Source organism: Callospermophilus lateralis, chromosome 13 (assembly GCF_048772815.1).
Source record: "Callospermophilus lateralis isolate mCalLat2 chromosome 13, mCalLat2.hap1, whole genome shotgun sequence".
NCBI classification, from domain to species: Eukaryota; Metazoa; Chordata; class Mammalia; order Rodentia; family Sciuridae; genus Callospermophilus; species Callospermophilus lateralis.
The window spans coordinates 49,143,661-49,166,987 of NC_135317.1; the positions used below are offsets into that span (position 1 = coordinate 49,143,661).

The following is a 23,327-nucleotide window of genomic DNA, read 5'->3' on the forward strand; positions in this document are numbered from 1 at the left end:
TAGTCTGATTTTATCAATATCACACAACAATTCAGTGATAGAGTTATGACTAGGACATGAGACCTCCAACTGCTGGGCCACTACAGTTTTGAATGTATCAACATGGCCCCAAACACACTTGCTTCATTGGTCAGAGGCATAGGAGGAGAAATAAGCACAGACACAGATGTGATCTTCTAACCAGCAGGTGGCAATCTGTTGAGAAATCTCAAAAGCATATTTTGTACACTACTGAGGATGTACATGTAAAAGCCTAGGAGATAATATGGTTTTAACTCCTTAGATTTTTTTTTTAATGCTGCTATCCCAAAAGTAGAAAAAAAATCAGGTCAATTATGAATTTCATTAGACCAATTATGTTTCCTACATGACATAAATTAAAATTTGTGATTTTTTTTCTGACTCAGGTAAGCATATCTCCATTTGTCCCCTTGCATCTTTCTCTTGAGCTTCTTGTCCTGCTGTCCATCCCAGGAGGCTGACCTTCCTGTCTCTGGCTTGTCGATGGGTTTGACCAATTCACATTGGCATCAACAGATCCAGAGGGCAGGGGAGAGAGGACAGTATTTATTTCCCTATTCCTTGCTTACATGGCTGCACTTCTGGCAGTGGGCACATTTCTCTACAGTGCACACCTTGTCAGCTTCTATCAGGCAACCCTGCTTCCATCTCTCCAGCTCTCTCTGGTGCAAGATGCCTTCTTGACCTTTTAGACTCATGGAAGAGAATAGTTTACTTACCATTGTTGGTTCCTTTAATCCTTCCCACATCTCTGTACAAGATTCTTTATTCCATAGTAATTCTCCTTAGTCTACATGTTGTTCTAATATAATTATGTATTTTTCTGATTTCTATCTTTATTAATGTGTATTCTTCTATCAGAAGGGGTTGTCTTTCTCCCCTATGCACTTATTAAATCATCTATTAATATCAGAATGGTGTTGTGGATATTGATTTTACTCTTTGGATTATAATTCACTATTATTTGATTTAGTACTTTGTTCCAGTTTTGGCCTTTGTGAACCCTTTAAGGCTGACTTTTAGCATGGTACCATCTTTTTTTTTCTTTTTCTTCCCCAGTACTTACTTAATTTATGGCACCGTAAGATGTGTCTGGATTCATATTGTATTTTCTTTGTCCCAACCACTTCTTCAAAGAACCCTTTTCCTTTTTATTGGCGAATGGTATTTAGAAACCAAGATGCATAGAACAAGGTAGGCTCATTGCTACCAGGGTGTTACTGCTTTTAGGATCTCTCAGTAGCAGAACTAAGAAATATGTGGACACATAGACCCATACACATATTCACATATATGTACACATTATTTCTATACCTATTCATGTATATACATGTGTATCTCTATACACATACAAATTATATGCATGTGGGTAGGTATATATCATACTTTTAACTTGGAAAGCAATTTAAATATCCAAATAGCATTAAACGCAAGAAAATAACTAAAGGAACAAAGAAGAGTGTTATTTATTGTTAAACAGAGCAAGAAGATAGAATCTCAAAAACATATATTAACCTTGTAACATTCCCTCAGAGTATAAAAAGCAATTGATAGTACAGGGAGATAAATATATGTCAACAAGTGTAATTAGAGGTTTTAATACAATTACCTCAGAAATTGATAAAACAAACAAGCTTTTTCAAATTGAGAGGAAGGAAAATTAGAGATCAGAATCACACAACTAGGAAACCCAAGTTATTAGATGCTGTGTTAGTTTCCTGGTGTTGCTAACATGAATTACCATGAGCCCCGTGGTTTACAACAGCTCACATTTGTTCTCTCATAGTTCTGGAGACAGAATTTGAAGTGAGTTTTATGTGTTAGAGCCAGGATAGGGAGATTTTAACACTGTTCTTTTTGGAAGCTCCAGGGGGAACTGACCCATGGCCTCCTCCAGGTTCCAGAAGCTGCTGGCTTTCCTTGGCCAGCGGCAACATTACTCCAGTCTCCGCTTCCTTCGTCACACAACCTTCTCCTTTTCTGTACTCAAATCTCTTTGGTATCCCTCCTTTAAGGATTTTTGTGAATGCATTGAGGCTCACCCTAATAACCCAGGATAACCTCCCCACTTTAAGGTTTTAGCATAATCACATCTGCCAGGTCCTTTCTGTCATATGTAAAATATTCTCTGGTCCTGGGAATTAGAACAGAGACCTCTTTGGGGACCCTCCCTCAGCCAAAGTGGATACATGATTAGAACTTGATAGCACACATTTTTTTCAAACATTAAGAAAATATATATAAGAACTGAACACACACTCTGCCCAAAGAGAAATCTGAACTGATTCCAAATAACAAATGTCCTATGAATCTTGTGCTCTGACCATTATGAACAATGTTTAAGAATTAGTAATATGGAAAACCAACAAATACCCTGTACTTAGAAACTAAATAATAATAAAATCAGTAAAATGGTAAAAAAAAAAAAACATAAGGAATGTGATAAATTACATATTTCAAGAGAATTTTAAAGACATATTTAAAGCAGTAACTAGAACAGTGCACTATCTTACAAAACTTTCTGCAATCGTGGAAATGTTCTGTATCTGCTCTGTTCAATATGGTAGCCACCAGCCTCCAGGTCACTCTTACGCACTTGAAATGTGATCAGTGTTGACAAAAGAACTGGACTTTAAATTTTGATTTAATTTTAGCTAACTTAAATTTAAAGTTAAGACATAACATGTGGCTAGTGGCTACCTTATTATACACTGCAAAGTCAGGGAAATTTGTGCCTATAGATAGGTTAATAACTTTAAAAAGGTTGGACTAAATTACCTGAGGTACAGTTGGAAAAAAAAAAAAAAACAGTAGTGCAAACCCCTAATTTAACAGAGATAAAAACAGAAATCGATGATCTAGAGAACAAAGACAAGAAAGATGAACAAAATCAAAAGTGAGTTATTTGACAAAATTAAAACGATGGAGAGAATGCTGTTAAAACTAAGAAGAAAAGAGGAGGCAAGTAAACACTATAGAGAAACATAGCACTAAATAGCCACAGAGTAGCAGTGGCAGGGGAGGTGGCATTGAGGGGACCCCCTATTAGTGGTGAGATCTGGAACACCTTTACTTGGGTAACTGTGGCAGGGCCTCAATGGGAGGTTGATGACATTTTAATGTAATTTCTAACTGCATAGGCTCAAAATCTGATTTTCTGGCTTTCTTAGAGATTCCATGAGCAGTCGTATCTTCTTTAAGTCAGATTTTTGAAGGTATACTTTATATAAAACAGAATCCCACACTTTGAAAATAGATGATTCTGTAAGATTGAGCAAATGCAAAATTAATATTTCCTTGTGATTTTCTGCAAACTTCTTTGGTCCTTCTCATCCTTTTGTAAGTTCTTGACAACCACTGATATTGAATTCTGTCACTCTTTAGGTCCTATGGACTAACAATTATAAAAATTTTAATAAAATCATGTTGCTATGATAAAGCCAATGTTTTCCATTCATTTCATCTTCCTAGGCACACAGGAAGGCAATACTTTTTTGGCCTCCTTTGCAATTATTTCTGAGGATGGTACTTAAGTTCTAGATAATTTAAGGTAAGTAGAAATGATGTAAGGCCCTCATTGAACCTTACTGAATGCTGTACGATCCTACAGCCTTCTCTTCCCCTTTGACTGCCGTCTTGGAAATCACATATTCCAGTCAGTGTGGTTACAAGATGGAAGCAAACTTGTGTCTTGGTGATACCACCAGTTACCAGTGACAAATTCTGCTTCTTCACATGTTGAAGTTTGAACATTAGAGAAGCACACCAAGGCAAGCATATAAAGCAGGATTTATTTAAAAAGTAGTAACACAGATTTTTCCCAAGAGGAAGAAGGGGACCAGAGCTGGTATCCTTTATCCCAAGAAGTGAAGGTGTCCTGCCCCTTTTATACCTCCTAAACTTTCTTTGTTTTCTTGTCTTCTTCCCCCTATCTCTCTCCTTCCTGCATGTATGATAGGCCCAGGAGATGGCCCAGGTTGGAAAATGGTGAAAAGCAGATGAGTAAGGCAAAGGGCCAAATGGAGTGATCCAGGCAGGAACCAGCCCAGGAGGCATTAATTAACAACTTTTATAACTCCCTGGAGGAGGGAAAATTCCTGGGACAGATTACCTTAGCAACAGGTTGGAGCAGCAACAGGTGGAGGAAGGGTTTGAAGGTATTAACATTTCAATCTCCCAGAGGTAGTCTCCAACTTCCTGGACCTAAACTGACCTCCAATTTCTTGATCCACCCAATTACCTATCTACACTGCCTGTCTTTATTCTTGCTTCAGTGAGTCTCCACTTGTTTCATACCTGTCCAGAAGAGCTACATTGAACTATAACATGAAAGAGGAATAAATATTTTTTTTGGTTAAGCTATTGAGATTTTGGAATTTATATGTTCCAGCAGCGTAGCTTAGCCTAACCTGATTAATTCATTGTTTTTCTTCATCTTAGAGTCTTTGCGTGAACTTTTATATCTCTCAGCCCTAGTTAGTCACTCATTTCTTATCTCTTGGGCCTTTTCTTTCTCTTGGAATATCTTCCCCATATCTTGCATGCAAATATGACTTTTGTTTTCTTTTAGTACCAGGGATTGAACTCAGGGGTGCTTAACTACTGCCACATTTCCAGCCTTTTTTTATTTTTTATTTTGCAATAGGGTCTGTTAAGTTGCTTAAGGCCTCTATAAGTTGCTGAGATTGGCTTAGAACTTGTGCTCCTCCTGACTCAGCTTTGCAAACATGAGTTTCTAATTTCTGTTTTTAGTCTTTATTTTTAATTGACACACAATAATTGTACATTTTCATGGGATATTTTGATACATGTATATATTGTATAATAATCAATTATATATTGTATAATTGTACATATTCATGGGATATTTTGATACATGTATATATTGTATAATGATCAATTATATATTGTATAATTGTACATATTCATGGGATATTTTGATACATGTATATATTGTATAATGATCAATAGATATAGATAGTATATCTATCACCTCTAACATTTATCACCTGAGATCATATTTGATGAGACCATTCAACATCCTGTCTCCTTATTTTCTGGAAATATTAATATAATATTGTTAACTATCATCACTCCACTGTGCATTAGAAGACCATAACTGGCTTGCTAATTTCTTATACATCCATGCTGAAGGCAAGGTGATGTAAGTGTTTAGAAATACTGTTCAAGGAACTGAACAGGCACTTATAGGAGAAATAGGAGAAGAAATATGATAGGTCAAAAGATATATTTTAAAAAAATGTTCAACATCTCCAGCAATTATAGAAATGAAAATTAAACTACACTGAGATTTCCTCTCACTCCAGTCAGAATGGCAATTATCAAGAATACAAGTAACAATAAATGTTGGCGAGGATGTGGGGGAAATGGTACACTCATACGTTGCTGGTAGAACTGAAAATTGGTGCAAAAGACTGTGGAAAGCAGTATGGAGATTCTTCAGAAAACTTAGAGTGGAACCACCATTTGACCCAGTTATTCCACTCCTTGGCAAATACCCAAAGGACTTAAAATCAGCATACTATAGTGACACAGCCACATCAATGTTTATAGCAGCTCAATTCACAATAACTTAGCTATGGAACCAACATAAAGTGCTCTACAGTAGATGAATGTGATAAAGAAAATGTGCTATATATACACAATGGAATATTACTTAGCCATTAAGAAGAATGAAATTATGGCATTTGTCAGTAAATGGATGGAACTAGACGAGCATGCTAAGTGACATAAGTCAACCCCCCAAAACCAAAGGCTGGATGTTCTTTTTGATATATGGTTGCTAATCCACAATAAGGGCAGGGGAATAGAAGTTCATTGAATTAGACAAAGGGGAATGAAAGGAAGCAGAGATGGGAGTAGGAAAGACAGTGAAATGAGTCAGACACAACTTCCCTGTGATCATATGTGAATACACGACCAGTGTAAATCCACATCACGTACAACCCCGAGAATGAGACGTTATACTCCATGTGTGTATAATATGTCAAAACACACTCCACTGTCATGTATATCTACAAACAAATAGTAAAGATTAAAAAAAGAAATACCTTTCAAATTAAGCTCGTCAATACTTGAGTATTCTCTATACCACTGAATCTTTTGAAAGTTATTATTTTGATTTGTACTCTCTTAGGAAATATGTCAGTTATAATATGAAAAATAAAAATTTAATTCCATTTTTATAGGAAAAAATAACCATTATTGAAGTGCTCAACATCATGTGATATTCAGTGATAGGGGACTTTCAAGCCTTGGTATCTACTAAATGGTTCCAGCATCTGTTATACTGCTTTCCTCTCTTGTTTTTGAATTCATCACAAAAGCACTTGGTTTCAGCGACGTTGTTGAATTCATCACATTGTCCAAGTGTATAGTGTGAAAAGCAGAAGGGTCTGTTTTTTGAAGATATTCAAAGAGATCTAAAAGCTAATGGTCTAGGCTGAAGTCATCATAAGGAAACCTTTCATGGTGTTCATAGAGCATTAGAACTAAACATAGGTATCGGTGAATCAAGAGTGCATCAGAACAGAACAAGAAGTGTTTGGAGTGAAATGTGACCTTCTGTAGAATCAAGAGATGGTTTCTTATCATGTAGCCACATCTAAACTTCGAGCTTCAGAGAGGATTTTATGCTTCTTCTTTTCTCTCAAGTGTTAGTCTCTGAGTATTTGTTCAAGGTTGTGGCAATAACAAGTCATATATAATTTTGTTTTCCTGAGCTATAACAGCTTGTGAATAACAATGTATGGACTTTGGGGAGTACAAACTACTCTTTCATCAAGTTTTCAAATAATTCTACACTATTCTTGACCTCTGATTTCGAAGACTTCTGTGGGGAGTGAGGTGGGAGGGTCTGTAGGATTCAATGACAAACTTCTTACTTATATTCTTTACACATGTTTTTGCAGTTTCAATCAATAGACTCTATTCCCCTTTCCAGTTTCTATTTATACATATTACTTGTCTATTGCTTTTTTTCTATCTTCTTTGTCCTTGTTGATTTAAGTGCTGTAAATTATCTTGCTGTTATTTTAGTGAAATTCTTTTACTATCATCTTTACCCTTGTTTAGATCTTGTTTTAGATCTTTGAACCATACTAGAAATCTATTTCACTTTATTTTAACATTTGGTTTTTCTTCATTAAACAAATAAGATCATGGATGATACTTTATACTCAGTTTCCAAAAATTAATGATATGAATATGCAAATGGACTAAACAGACATTTCTCAAAGGAAGAGGTGAAAACTTCCAACAAATATTTGAAAAATGTTCAACACCATTAGCAATCAGGGCAATGCAAATTGAACTGCACTGAGATTTTATCTCACCCCAGGTAGAATGACAACCATCAAGAATATAAATAATAAAAAATTCTGGTGAGGATGTGGGGAAAAAGAAATACTTATACATTGTTGATGGGACTGCAATTTATTACAACCACTATGGAAATCAGTATGAAGATTGCTCAAAAGACTAGGAATGTAACCACAATATGACCCAGCAATCCTATTTCTTGGTATTTATCTAAAAGAACTGAAAGTATAATGATACATGCGTTACAATGCTTATAGAAGCACAATTCACAACAGCCAAGTCATGGAACCAGCCCAGATGTCTATCAACAGAGTATTTGTTCAATGTCTGTATAAAGAAAATGTGGAGTTGTGCTCATCCATTAAGAATGAAATCACTTAATTTGCTGGTAAATGGATGAAAGGGGGAACCTCATGCTCAGTGAAATAAGCCAGAATCAGAAAGCAAAGGGTCAAATACTTTCTCTCATATGTGAAAGCTAGAAAGAAAAAAAGTCTAAAAAGAGGTGGGAGAATATCATGAAAATAGAAGTAAATCAGTAGAGGTAGGGGAATAGGAGGAAGGAAGAGGATGGAAAGGGAAGTTTCTGGGGAAAGAAACTGAGTAAACTATGTTATGTGCCTATGTGAACATGTCACCATGAACTCCACTATTATCTATAATTATAATGCACTAGTAGAGCATAAAGAGAAAACCTATTGCAAATAGTCCAAATTTCTTTTTCCTTTCCTTTCCTTTCTTCCTTTTTTGGGTGGTGGTGGTGGTGGCACTCAACCCTGAGCCATATCCCCAGCCCTATTTTGTAGTTTATTTAGAGACAGGGTCTCACTGAGTTGCTTAGTGCCTCACCATTGCTGAGGCTGGCTTTGAACTCATGATCCTCCTGACTCAGCCTCCCAAGCTGCTGGGATTACAGGTGTGTGCCACCAGACCAGCTAAATGGTGCAAATTAAAAAAATAATAATAATACATTTTGAATACTTTTGATGTGGGGCCAACTTGCCATGGGTTTCCTTATTCTTTTATCATCACCTGCCCATAGTATGTCACCCAGGAAAACGAGCATTGTTGTGGGGGCACAACTTCCCCTGGGGAAGGTGAGATTTCAGCAGCTGTAAGTCTGAAGGAAGAGGAGATGCAAATGTGAGACATACCACTGCCCAGGTGCAGCTATTGGAAAGGAGACGAGGCATGTGGTTTAGGGCAGCTCTGAAACTACTAGGGTCCCAAGTTATAACACAGATGACCTAAGTGCTAAAATAAGGTGTCATAATGATTGTGCTGGGAAGCAGACTAACCCCCATCACAAGGATATAATTCTCTCTCTTGTATTGACTCACCTGCGCGCCCTGTCCACAGCCACCGCAGGGAGCTGGACACAACCCTGAATGACAGGCTGTGGGCCAAGGAGAATGGTGAATCTCAATTGGGGAATTGAGATATCCGGGGATCTCTGATTCCTCCCAATGTCATGGGAGGACCCTAATACAGAACCTGGTAATAGGGAATCTGGTAGAGCAGTATTTACTCAGACATATCAGTAGAAGCTGTGAGGACGTAAATATAATCCTGAAGCCTGGGGCTTTGCTGAACATCAGACAGGAAAGGTCTATTTTTTCAGCCCACCTGACTCACTAGCTTTGACTAGAAAGTTAAAAAGATTTTGCTTTCCCACCCCTGCCCCGAGAGGAGAAGAACCTTGTGACCAACTAGGATTTTAGTGTGAGAATCAAAAAGAGAAATTTCAGCTTGTGAAAGTAGGGCCGTCTTCCTTCCAGGCAAATCCTATGTTCGTCAAATCTAGTTTTGCAACAAATTAGGGCATTTTCAATGATCTCAGAAGTGTTTGAGAAATCATTACCAAAAATTTTTTGAAAAAGGAAGCATAACCCCATTTTAAATTCATTTTGATTTTAAAATAAATATGGGGAGAGGGAGGGAATGTGGAATCAGTCAAATAATGACATCATTACGGGCCTCACCTAGACCCATGGCGTGTGTCTGAGTCTGATGCTTGAGTCCCCTGCTTGCTGTCCTTACCCTTCCTGTCTGGGTTGGGTGACCTCCTACCACACAGAGAAGGAAATAACCCTTCTTGCCACTTTCAGGCACTGGCGTTGGACTCCTGAATACTGCTGCACACACTGTTTTGCTGGGACAAGGGCTAATGTGGGGACCAAGGTAGGTGCTCCCCAGGGCAGAGGACATTCTCTGCATTCATCCTCCTGGGGGCAGGAAGTGACTAGAAAGGAGGGAAAGAACACTCAGGGCTTTGATCCTCTGCTCCAAGGAGTCCAGATGGGCTTGAGAGGGTGAGATGGATGATTCCTCTTGGAGACTGGATAGGAGGAAGGAAGGAGGGATGCCTGAGGACACTGAAAGGACACCTGGGGACTCTGGGCACTGACAGTGATGTGATACAGCAACCAGTCAAAAAGGAGGTGTGACTCCCGTTTGGAATCAGCCAAGTCTGCTCAAATACCACAGACCATTACTAGCTGAGTTGTGGAAGAGAAGGGAAGAGAATGTGTTTATTTCTTAATTTATCAGTTTAAAATATTATCTTCTCTGGATTTGTGAAAGATAGAGGATCTCAGGGCGAGGCTGTGGGCTATGAAATTAGCCTGCCTCCCCGACTCCGGGTGTTATTTCCTTTTTGGAAGATGGAGGCCTTTCCTCAGCGTACTTACACACTTCTCATATGTTCCTCTGGCCTTTAGGTTTCTAGAGGGCAGGCTCTTGTCTTGTGACTCGTTCCCCATAGCAGCACCTAAGGCAGAACCTGCGTTAGAGTGGGTTCTCAACAAGTATTGTTTAAGGTATGGGTCTGTGTGTTAATGTTTCACCTCTGAGTTCTCAGGGAAGATGACTAATCTCCTCAAGACATTCTGATTATGGCACAGAATGACTTCACTCATCTCATGTGACTGAGGTCAGCACTGTAGTCTCCTTCTGGGAGACATCATTTGAGCCAAATACCTGAATTTCATCTGAGACTCTGTCTAGAATTGGTGCCATGTCACCTTGGGATGCTACTGTGTTAGTTTTTTTTAAATTGAAAAATGAATATTTACATATGGTTTTCTTAAAGAGCCAAACAGAATATAATGTATACTATGAAAAGTGTCATCATCTAGATTCTTAATGTCCCCCATCCAGAGGTAGATACTAATGTTTCAGACATTCTTCCACAAATTTTCTACATAAATGTAAGCACAGACATGTACATATTTATATTGGCATTTTTATAAATATGCTCACATGCCAAATACAATTAGGACTATGCTTTATGCTTTGTTTTTAATTTGCTTTTGTCCTGCCAAATACTTCTGGAGGATTTTCCATATTGTCCCATATAAATTGACTTCATTACTGTTTTTCTCTAATGTATTAAAGTAATCCTTGCACATGGCTTAAATACAAAACATTCATGCGAATCCATGGAAGGGACTCATCTTCTGCCTCACCTCCAGCCTCACTTCCTGAAGGCAATCTCTTTTATCTGTTTGCCTTTAGTTTTTCCGATAGCACCATATTATTGAGAATGTGTTTATGCCTGTTTCTTAATTTATCAGCTTAAAATAATATCTATTGGTATTCTGCCATGATAGGTGAGGCTCTACCCAATCAACACACTTCTTCACCTATGAGTCTTAGACATTAATTTTTAATTTTTTAATAAGGAAGGTGAACCTAGCTGCTTATTCTGCCCTATCTCCCCCCCCCCAACAGTGAACCATCTCTGTTTACAGTTTCTTCCCTGTTACCTCTTTAACCTCAAACAACAAACCTAACTCTACTTCTTTTTGAATCAACCATAGGGAGCATCTCTTGACTTTGAAACCTAAGAACCTTAGCAAATCCAACCGTTCCTCCTCTTATATCACTCCTTCCATAACAAAGTTTCTGTCTTTCAAAATCGCTCAGCTCTCCCTTAATTTTGCTATTGTCAAAGCAGGCAACATTTTTGTTCTATTCTGTAACCATGATGAAGTCTTTGATGATTTTCTGGTACATGTGGATCATATGTTATTAGAACTCAGTAGCACAGAAAACTCACGTCAAAGCAAATGAAGCAGGAGAAGAAATTTACTTTTTAATATAACAAATATCAAAGCCCAACCTCAGTAAAAGTTTTATCCAAAAATGTTATCCAGACCTAGTTTCTCTCTCCAGCTCTTAAAAAATCGCTTTGTGTTGGTTTGACTGAGTGAGTCTTTCCCTCAAGGAGGCAAGATGTTCGCAATTACTACTTTGTGCTTTTATTTTCTCAGGTAGAAATCCAGTGAATTTGGTGGAAAGAAGAGAAAGGTTTTTTCCAAGTAGTCAAATTTTGGGATTTATTGTGACTGGAACAACATGGTCTCATGCCCATGCTGAACCAGAGATTGGGACCCCGTGAGCAGGGACTATGGGCATGGCGTGTATCAACCTTGTGTCCTAGGTTCCACTCTATAATCAGTGCAGGATCCTCTCCCAAAGCACAGAGAGTTTCCCAAAGGAAATCAGGGTACCCAGAGAAGGGGGAAAGGACACGAGGCATGAAGAATAACAAATACCCACCAGAGGCAACAGGCACTCATGCTTTTGGGTTCCGTTTATATACATCTGTGAACCAAACCAGTGAACAACAGAGTGATGCTTACTGTAGGTGAAGAGGTGTGCAAAACTGTTTTCAAAATGTCATTAGCCAAAAAAAAAAAAAAAGAAAAAGAAAAGAAAAAGAGTCCATCTGGAGGCCTAATTTTTCTTGAAAGTCACCAATATGCAACTATTGGTTTGTATCTTAATTCTAAAAGTTGGAAAAAATGCAAATACCATTTATATTATTGTAGTTATACCAACATTTTTTAGAGCAGAGCCAAACAGCATTGCTGTTTTGCAGTTCTCTAGGAACCCTGTCCTTTGGCACTCAACAAGAATGCTCCTGGTATCAAGTTGCCAAGATTCTCCCCTTTGCTCCTAGCTTGCTAAGAATCAAACTGTGCTGGAGTTTATCTGCTCTTCTTCCATCATCCTTTGATGACAGACATGGCTGCCTACTCACCTGCCATGCTCATCTTCCCTCCCTAGGATGTTTTCTTTTGTTTACCTTGGTTGTCATGTATGTTTTATGGAAATTTGTTGCATATTCTTGAATGCTAAGAGCTTCCTAAAGTCTTTAGTGTTGTGCATTTATGTCTTTAAGAGAATTCCATTGATATTACCTTAATTATTTCTTTGAAAGAGGAGTTTATACATATATGTACCTAATTAGTACACTTGTACCACACCTGAAATCTTTACATTGTTCTTTCTAATCATTGCATAATTGATTTTACAGATATTTTCTTATAGGTTGACAGATTTTTTTAATGTATTAACTTTTCTTCTACTGATTAACAATTTTGTGGTTATAAATACAAGTGCTATGAGCATTCCTCTATGCACATGTATATCTTTAGAATAAATTCTTAAGGGTAGAGTGTTAGATTGAAGGTCATTGGAAAGTTCCTCTTTGGAGTGTGTGTGTGTGTGTGTGTGTGTGTGTGTGTGTGTGTTTGGAAAGTGGTGTTGCATGCTGATTAAGAGCATGAACTCTGTGGCTAGGCTGTTCTGGCTCATTCTCCCGGCTTTCTCCCTTAGCAGTGTGGTGACCTTGGGCAAGTTACTTAAGTTTCTGTATCTTATTTTTCTAAAGGATAAAAATAGGAAAAATAATATCACCTTTCCCCTAGGGTTGTGAGGATTAAGTGGGTTAATTGGATGAGATACATGTCTGATACTAAACACTCAACAACCATTATCTATTAGTGTCTGTTAGTGTTATTCTACATCAGACTTAGCTACCATGTAAGTAAAGAAAAAAAAAAAAAAGAAAAGAAAAGAAAAAAAAATTTTGTTGGTGCTGGGGTTGTGGCTCAGTGGAAGAGCACCTGCCTGGAATGTGTGAAGCACTGGGTTCAATTCTCAGCATCACATAAAAATAAATAAATAAAAATAAAGGTATTGTGTTCACTAAAAAAAAAAAAAATATTGTTCTTAGTGGGCTGGTGTAATGATTTTGGTTACTTTGGACATTCTCCTGAGCATGCCCCTTGAGGGGTGTAAGGTGGTCCCTATGTCCAGGCTTAGTTTGGGGCCTCAGGTACATAGCCCTGAGGGAGAGCTCTGGGCTTTCTTACCCTGTGGTCTGTGGACTGTAGCCACTGAAAGCTTCGGGGTTCACTGCCCTCTCTGCGGTTCTACTCAGTGCTTAACACATAGTGGAATGAATAACAAACTGAATAAAGGAAATCAGGTTTAAGAATTGTTTTCTTGTTGTCCCTAATTCCTCTTCATTACTACCAAGCCTTCAAAAAGTCTTAACCATCCCATTCTGGCTCACCAGTGAGGATCTGGGAAGGCGAGGATGGAGGAGGGACTCCATGCCCATGACTGTAGCAACCAGGGCAGACTAGAGACAAAACACAGTCCCTAGACTCCCCAGGAGAACTTGGTGAAGGAGCCTAAAAAGCCTGGACTTCCTGTTCTTTCCAGAAGTGGGTTTGGATGGCTTGCACCTGTATATTTAAAGGAGGATGAACTGTCCAACCTGGGAAATCTGTCACGGGGCCTAACAGATTACATGGTAATCTCTCATGACAGCTATTTATAATCTAAATTTTGGTACACACTAAAATAAAGTCTGCATTTCACGTTGTATCCACTCTTTCTAAAGCTGCATTATGGATATGACTGCCCATTTAGAACAATATGGCCAACATGGCTGCTACATGGATAAGATGACTGCCAGAATGAATGATGCTCAGAGAGACCAGATAGAAGAACAAAAATCTTGGGTTTCCAACCAGACCCTCTCAGCAGTATAACCTTACCCTAGTCAGTTGAAATTTCCAAGAACTGGTTTCTGCCTCTGTGAAATGGGGATTAGTGCCATAATAACTACCACCTGTCTGGGTTTAAGAACACATCTTGACATTAAATTAAAAGAGAGTGTGAGAGTGGGCAAACAAATAGATTACAATGGGCAGGCAATATGCCCTGAAACCTTGACCCCAAAATTACCCCTAATGGTAAAACCATTACAGTATTATATTTCTATAACATTCTTAGCAGTTGCTTGGCTAAGGAAAAGCCCTGATTTTTAATTTCTTAGAATATGTTCATAATTTATTATTTCTTTTACCATTCACATATGTTTAAAATAGAAAATCTATGTATAACAGGGGTTTATTTTCTAAAACTCGATAATGCATAAATAGAAATCTCCTTCAGATAAATAGCACCTTCACACATAATAACATAATACACATTGCTAATTGTTAATGTCATTCTTTTTTGGGGGGTGGGGCATTGTTTAAAACTAATCAAGAACTTAGACGGGGTAGTAAAAACATTAACCAAGGCTCATTTGTATTTACCAGATCCAATATGGATCCTGAAACCAGGAAACTTGTTTGGGTGATAGATTCAGGAAAGATCCAGAAAAGTCTTTGTGACATCAGACCCAAAACATAGATCTCTCCACGTGAAAGATTCAAGTCTACCTCTTATTTTAATAATGAAACAGCTGCTAAGGTCATGGCCTCTTGCAGGGGAAGGGGGGTTCTTCATTTGCCATAGATAACTGGGTAGTTTTTGTTTTGTTTGGAGAAATAAATATTTGAAGGGGGTAACTAAAGACGGTTTCGCTGCTGTTATGATGCTATTGATACACAGGCTGACGCTATTATGGCTGCCCTATCAGACTACATCATCTTTATGCTTGCAAGGTAACCTGAAGCAGCCCTCTATTGACTGGGCACTACCTTACACTGCAGCGTCTGCCCTGCCTGGGGACTGTAACCCGAGCCAAGTGCATGCCAGACAGACTGCCTTCTTTACCACTGAGAGCATCGAGGAAGGAGAGCGCGAAGCCCACCTGGGATGGACGGTTTGGAAGAGGGGCTGGCGGCTGAGTGACTCCCAGGGAGGGTGGCCTTGCCGTTTCCTCAACTTCTCTTTAGGGGCAATCACTAGTGAGTCCTTATTTTCTCTCACAAAAATAGCTACCATAAGGAAGCCTCTGGAAAATTCCTTTTCTCCTTTGAACTCTGCAATGTTTCACCGCAGGTCATGTCCACGTGGAGGGCCAGGCTCCCGAAGGGACTGAAACCTCGGTCGGGAAGGATGCACCCGTTTCCCTGCTCAGCTCTGCTAGCTTGCTTTGGGAATACAAGGGAGAATGCTCCCTTTGATCAGTCCAGCGCGGCAGATACCCATTCCACCATCTATGTCCAGCCCAGGGCCAAAGCGGGCAGACGCCCAAGCCACCCAAGAGAGGAAGAAAGAGCTCCAGAGAAAAGGCGAGATTCGGGGACCCACACGGAGCGCAATGGCAGTGCCACTCGGAATTCAAGCCAACGGACCACTGTCCAGCCTGCTGCGGCCCCTGAGGGCTTGTCGGGGTCCCCAGATGACGAGCCGGATTGCAAAGCAGGTCCTTTGCAGGCTTCCATCCCCAGGCCATCAATTATTGACACGCCAAAGGTGAGTGTTTCCAATCCTGTTACAGATGGGATGATGTCTGGCAGAGTTCTGAGCTTGGGGAATGCTACAGCAAACTGTCTAAACTCGCTGTTGAGTAAGAGGCAGACCCCAACCCCTAACTAGCAGGTGCAAGTGTGTAAAGCCTTTTAAATTCTCAGAAAACTTGGCAAGAGGCAATGATAATAAGTGCTGAAGCCTTACAATGGCCAAAGTTGACCTTTAATTAACTAGCTGTAGTGTCTTAGAGCCAACAGTGTCTTGACAAAAGATCAGGAATGAAAAGGCCTGGGAAACCATTTTTTTTTTTTTTGTCTTTGTTTTAAAAACTGGTCTGTAAATCTATTTATGTGGATATCCACAAAATGAAAAATTTTGCTGTAGAGTTTAAGAAATTGCCTCTAGTGCTCAAAATAAATCATATGACATCAAAGAATTTGGGGAAAATTTGGAAATGGCAAATACTGTGTACAGAGTGGTACAGAAAGGAATTGGCTCATAAAACTATTCACAATATGGATGTATCTATGATCATTTTCTGAGATTTAAAGACAGGAGGAGAAAGTTATTTGAAAAAATGGTGCTGTTGCTCTTGAGAAGTAGCATCTTGTTTTATTATCTATTTTATTTCAAAGTTCTTGGTGAGGCAAGGTGTCTTGGAGAGACAGTGTAAAGGAAGGGTTTCCTAAAAGGTATTTTCCAAAGGTCTCCCTTGAGGGTCTTTTTTCATTTTCTTTCTTTCTTTTCTTTTCTTTCTTTCTTTCCTTTTCTTTTTTCTTTTCTTTTCTTTTCTTTTTCATTTCCTGGTCAAATAACTTAGAACTACACTTTAAAAACTGAAAAGTCTTTGGGGGCTCATTACTAAGATATTCTGGTTTTAAAAATAGTTTTTCCTATCTATTTAAGAAATCCTTTTTCTTGTGTAACTACTGACTTGAATCTAAAGAATTTCTTTAGCAATGAAAACTGCCTGCCAGCAAAGGTGGGGTTAAAACATAATTCAAAAACTAGTTTCATTTGACACTTTTCAAGTTTATGTTAAATGATTGTCTGCATCCTTCTATTCTGAAATCAGAGAGTTTTACCAAATCTTGTGTTATAGCAGTAACTATGATTTATTTTTAGCTCTACTAAATCAAAATCCAAAACCAACCAATGACAACCAAAACACTTGTTCAATTTCCAGTGCATACTCACATCCAGATTAAGATATTTTTGGTGGTAGTTAGTGGAGTACACATCATGACCAAGTCTATTTGTTCCAGTTCAAGGAACTAGTGATGTACTATTTTAATGAGACTTTTTGCTGGGTAGGGCATCCAGCAACCCAGCACCCACCCTATATTGCTGAGTATGGCAGTAAGAACAAGGATCAATTTGATTTTATCTTTCTGTTTTAGTGGTTTATTTGACACAGGGACTTGTAGTAAGCATGTGTATTCAAACAGAACTAATAAAACACAGTGAGGGCTGTGCTATCCTAGGGATGCAAAGACCTTAAGCATACTATTTATCAATCCCAAAGAGAGAACTTGGATGACTCAATGGAGAGGTTTTGGAGATTTTATTTCTTATTTGTGGCAATGGAGGGCTGTGCCATGTCTACAGGCAGGGGGAATGTATGGGATAGATGGATGCCCACTGTACAGTTGGATTTCCTCATATGTTTTATGAATACATTCCTTTACTTTACAACCAGAGTCACTCTGTGTAGATCCTCTCCCAAGGACTGGAGATAAGGAAAGTGGCCCACTCTCCCTCCCCATTTCCCAATTCTTTTAAAGACCTTTCCCATTGTCACAGTCTTTTAGAGACCTTCTTACCTCATTGCAAGCTTAATTAGTGTTTAACCCAATGGGGGGCGGGTAACATGTATATTTATTGTTCAGTTTGTAGGAGCAAAACCTAGGTAGACTACAGATGTCAGTCAGGTCTTGTAGAACCAGACCAAGTACAAGACTAGATATTGGTCACAAAAAGAGACAATTCATAAGAGGGTTCAAAGGAGGGCTGGAGGCTCAGCGAAGTTACTCTGGAAGGGAGACTCGTCTAGAAGGAGGCATAGGATTTTTTCAGGGCAGAGATGAAGGAAGAACATTGCAGTGAAGGAAATCATGTGACCAAGACTATGGATGTAGAGGAAATGTAGCATAGGAATAGGATGTCCGATAGGCTAAAGATGAAGCTACATATTGGAGAGATACCTGGAAAGGTAGATTAGGGTCGAGCAATAGTGGGATGCCTTGAATGCTGTGATGAGAATTTAAGTTAGTGGCAGCAGGAAGCTTTAAGAATTTTGAACAAAAGAATTTAATGCGTGGGATTTCATTCTGGGGAGACAAATAGAACCATGTAGGATAGATTCTAGTTAGGAAGCCCGGAGCTGAGGGGCCATTGCAAAAACCGATATCTGGGAATAATCATAAGGACTAGTAGGAACAAGAGGTGGAAGAGGCCAAGAGGACGGGACCCTCTGGGGTAGCAAGTGTAGTGGGTGACTTCATCGAGGGAAGTGAGACCAGGTTGGTAGCAATAAAAAGACAACACTATAAAATTAAGAGGGCATTCCATGGGTAAGGCAAGTGGACATCTATTCTAGTTCAGTTATCGAGCACTTGCCAGTTTGCCAGCCATCTGCTGAGTGCTCTGCATGGATTCTCTCATCTAGTCCTACTTCCACTGAGGTGTATAGTCTTGTGATTCCCATTGTGCAGAGGAAGATACTGACACTTTCTCAAGGCCACAGAGGGAGGAAGTGACTGAGACAGGGTTGGGGTCCAGTTCTATTTGATTCCAAAGTCCATCTTTTGAATATAATGTGTTTCCATAGTTGTTTAACTATGTCGTGTTTGAGGATTTACAATCAAATATTCATACATGATCTCATTTGATATGCAAACAGATTTAATTCCATATAGATGTATATGCATATGTATGTGTTGTATGTATATAAGTATTTGTTTCTCATTAATTTGCTCAACCTTTTTCTACCAGTTTTGTGGTGACCAATACCATGGAAAGGGATAACTTTACATTTGTACTCTGCTGGTGACAAAACTTTCTTGATGACACTGTGGGGGATTGCTTTGAGATCTTCTGATGTAAAGTAGCATAGGACTTCCCAGACTTTTCTTTACCTAGTAACTTTGGGGTGTCATGTTTTTCTTCAGAAGTTAATGGATAGGCTGCTTTTATTACAATCTTGTCTAGTGGCAAAAATATTTCCCTTTTAGATGCTTTGAGCCTCTTCACTTAAACTGCCTTGGTAGAGACCACAAGTAGTACTTTTTTGTTTTAAAAAATGCACATCCTCAGAACATAACTATAGTTAAGAAAGGGCTGCAGGTCCCCCAGTCCATCTTTAGCTACCTGGCGTTCAAGTAGGAAGACAGTTCATTAAATCTGAACAATATCTGGTTTGAGAGGAAAAGCCAAAAGTAATAAAACCAAGTGAACTAAGTAAAAATGAAAGGTTTATGTCTTGTGTTAATGTAAATAGATATATGTGTCCATATCTGTAAAGTGTTATAAATTAGGCTTCGACCTTTCTATGGTCATATTTTCCCTGTTCTGGGCCTGAAATCAAGATGATAACAAGTCTAGAATTGGAATCTGTCTTATAATTACTGATACCTTTGAACTATCTTTTTTTCCATTCTTGGTGATCTTATAATTGAAGCATCTCATAATCGGTAGAATTAATTGTAGGGTCAATGAAATACAACACGTACCCTGTTTATAAAAATAAAGAGCAATAGTTACTGTACTCTTTCTCTATGTGAGCACTAGCCCTGGGAAAGTACAGATGACTGGGATGTGGTCCCTAAGGTTGTTTACATCCTAGCAGGAGAATCCGATGTGCAAATAGGCAATACCAATGCAGTACAAGAAAGCTTATGGGTCAGCTCTTCACAAGCACAGGAGGAGCTCTTAAGTCAGACTCTGGAAGACAGGGTGGGTGAGGGGTGGGCAGGGGAGCTGGACTATTTGGAGGAGAAGGTTTGGAACCTTATTCTCTTAAATCAGACCCAACACTGTACTTTTCCTACTTGGATGGTGAGAAAGGTAAAGTTCACACACTGAGCAACTAAGGGCTTCAGAGCAGTTTGGTAGTTTGAGAAAGTCTGTCTGTAACAGTTATAAGTTTTAAAAAAATTTTATTGGTGCATTTTAGTTATACACAGTAGTAGGATTCATTGGGCCATATTCATACAATTCGAAGTTTTTATCTAGTTCTTATTCCAACTGAGAGTAGCCAGCCTGACATAGGAAGAGAGAATAATTGTAGTGAGGAAAATCATTCCTTGGTGTATTTTAACAAAAAGCGCATTGCAGCAGAGCATGGTGGCTCATGCCCGTAATTCTAGTGGTTTAGGAGGCCTGAGGCAGGAGGATTTTGAGTTCAAGGCCAACCTCAGCAATGTAGTGAAACCAACTTTTCAAGACCCTGTTTCAAAATAAAAAATAGAAAAGGGCCGGGGTTGTAGCTCAGTGGTAGAGCAGCCTGGGTTCAATCCCCGGTACTTAAAAAAACAGTAGTTAAAACCACATAAAAATGAAGGGAAAGCCGGGTGCGTTAGCACATGCCTGTAGTCCTAGCAGCTTGGGAGGATGAGGCAGGAGGAATATGAATTCAAAGCCAGCCTCAGCAACTTAGTTAGGCTCTAAGCAACTCAGTGAGACCCTGTCTTTAAATAAAATATAAAAGAGAGCTGGGGATGTGGCTCAGTGGTTGAGTGCCCCTGAGTTCAATCCCTCATACAACAAAACAAAACAAAACAAAACAAAAAAAGCAAGCAGAAGGAAAAAAGCAAAAAGGGTCCATCTTGGAGTTGACAACTCTATTCAATTCTGGATTAGGTAGGTTTTACAATGAAGCAAGAGAACAGGTAACCAGGCCATCCCTGGCACTCATAGCAGGCTGGATGAAGATTCTTGGTCTCAGGTGATCTTCCAGGTTCTGAGTCTCATTATTGATGTCTAACAAAGACTCATCTGTCAGTCACATTTCTCTAAGAGAGAGTCTCTTGATAGCCAAGCTTACAAGAGTCTGGTGGGTAAATCAGAATGCCCATTTAATTGTAAGCTTTAACAAGTAATTGGCAAATTTATGATCCACTGAGCTGCGTATTCTCTCCACTAGAAAATTACATGTAAAAGAAATGTTAAAGACACTAGAATAAATCTAACATAGTTTTCCTGTGTACACATGAAATTATATAAGTGAATCCACCATCATGCCCACCCACAAGAATGGGGTCCTGATTAGAATAAGATATATCTTATGCTTGTATCAAAATGGATTATGCTGTCATGTATAACTAAGAAGAACCAAGACAGTAAAATTTTTAAAAATTGTTTGAAAACATGGACTCAGAGGAAGGCAAGGTATTTATCTAAATTTTTTGTGGTAAAATATACATAGCATAAAATTTATCATTTAACTGTTTAATTGTATAGTTCTGTGGCTTTAATAACATGCCCATTATTATGCAGCTGTTTCTACCGTCCATCTCCAGAACTTTTGCATCTTCTTCAACTAAAGCTCCATATCCATTGAACAACAGCTACACTTCCTCCTCTATAATCCCCTGGCAACCACCATTCTGGCCCTATGAATATGGCAACTGTAGACCTCACACAAGCTTGGCAGTGCTGTCTTTTTCCATTTTTGTCTGTCTGTCTTATTTCACTTTGCATAATGTCCTTGTTCATCTGTGCAGCATGGTTATTTCTACCTTTTTGCAGTTGGGGAAATGCTGCTGTAAACATGGATGTACAAATTCTTTTCAAGACCCTGATGTCAGTTCTTTTGGGTTTGTACCTAGAAGTGAGATTGTGGGATCGTTTGGTGATCCTATATTCGATTTTTTGAGGAGCTGACATAAGTTCCTAGAGTGGCTACACCACATCCCCCAGTGATGGTTCCAATTCCTCCACATCCACGCCTGCATTTGTCGTTTTCTGGGGCTTGCTTGTTTTTTGATAATAGCCATCCTAATGGATATGAAGTGCTGTCTTATTATAGTTTTAATTTGCATTTTCCTTATGACTAGTGATGTTTAACATCCTTTTTAAATTTTGGGGGGCTACTGGAGATCCAACTCAGGGCCTCATGCCCTAGCATTGAATTATACCCCAGCCCAATATTGAATATCTTTTTTTTTTTAATTGTGTGTACTCTCTCACTCTGTATTTATTTATTTTTATTGGGTGCTGAGGATTGAATCCAGTGCCTCACACATGTTAGGCAAGCACTCTATCTACCACTGAGCCACAACACCCAACCCCTGTTGAACGCATATGTGCTTATTGGTCATTTGTGTATCTTCTTTGGGGAACTATCTATTTACGACCTGCCTCTTCCCCCCACTCCTTTTTTGGAACTGGAGATTTAGCCCAATGGAACTTAACCACTGAGCCATGTCCCCATCCATTTTTGTGTTTTATTGTTTTGAGGCAGTGTCTCATTAAGTTGCTTAAGGCTTCACTAAGTTGCTGAAGCTGGCCTTGGACTTGCAATCTTCCTGTCACAGCCTCCCAAGTTGCTGGGGTTATAGGTGAGCACCACCATACCAAGCTTCCATTTTCCATTTAAAAAAAATTTTAGTTTAGGTGGGCACAATATCTTTACTTTACATTTATGTGTGCTGAGGATCCAATCCAGTGCCTCATATATGTGAGGCAAGCACTCTGCCACTGAGCCACGATCCCAGCCTCATTTTTTCCAATTTTTTAATCAAATTGCTTCCTCTTGTTGAATTTAGTATTCTGGATTTTAATCCTTTATCCAATATCTGATTTGCAAATATTTTCTCTCTGTTAATAGTGTCCTTTGATGAAAAAAATTTTTTAAATTTGGTTGGTATCCAATTTCTATTTTATCTTTTGTGACCTTTGATTATGGTGTTATGTTCAAGCATGATTGTTAAGCAGTGAAGATTTTGTCTTATGTTGATTCATGTGAGCTCTTACATTTGGGTCTTTGATCCATTTTGAGTTAATGTTTGTATAGTTAAGGGACCAACTGCACTCTTTGGTGTGTAGATATTCAATATTCCAGCACCACTGGTTGAAAACCTCTCTTCAGTGGTTTTGGCACCATTGTTGAAAACCATCTGATTGCGTATGTGAGGTTTATTCCCAGTTCTGTGTTTTTCCCTTGCTCTGTCTGTCTTTTTCCCAGGGCCATGAGGTTTTGATTACTGTAGCTTTGTAGTAAGTTTTGAAATATGGAAGAATGAGACCTTTAACTTCGTTGTTCTGTCTCATGATTACTTTGATTATTTGGAGTCCCTTGAGATTTAAATTAAATTTATAAATTTAAGGATGGATTTTTTTGATTTTTTAATATGCAAAATGCACCATTGGGATTTTGATAGGGATTACACTGAGTATTTAGGTAGCTTTACATAATACTGGCATCTTAATAATATTAAGCCTTCTAACCTATGAGC

At 38.8% G+C, this 23,327-nt stretch overlaps 1 protein-coding gene across 1 annotated transcript in view; it reads left to right on the forward strand.

Moving 5' to 3' along the window:
* Positions 1-15,459: 15,459 nt before the first annotated feature.
* Positions 15,460-23,327, forward strand: part of Fam107b (family with sequence similarity 107 member B) — a 197,422-nt gene continuing 189,554 nt past the window's right edge. The window contains exon 1 of the mRNA XM_076831395.1: positions 15,460-15,873. Within this exon, the coding sequence (XP_076687510.1) occupies positions 15,460-15,873 (414 nt within the window). The remainder of the gene's footprint in view (positions 15,874-23,327) is intronic.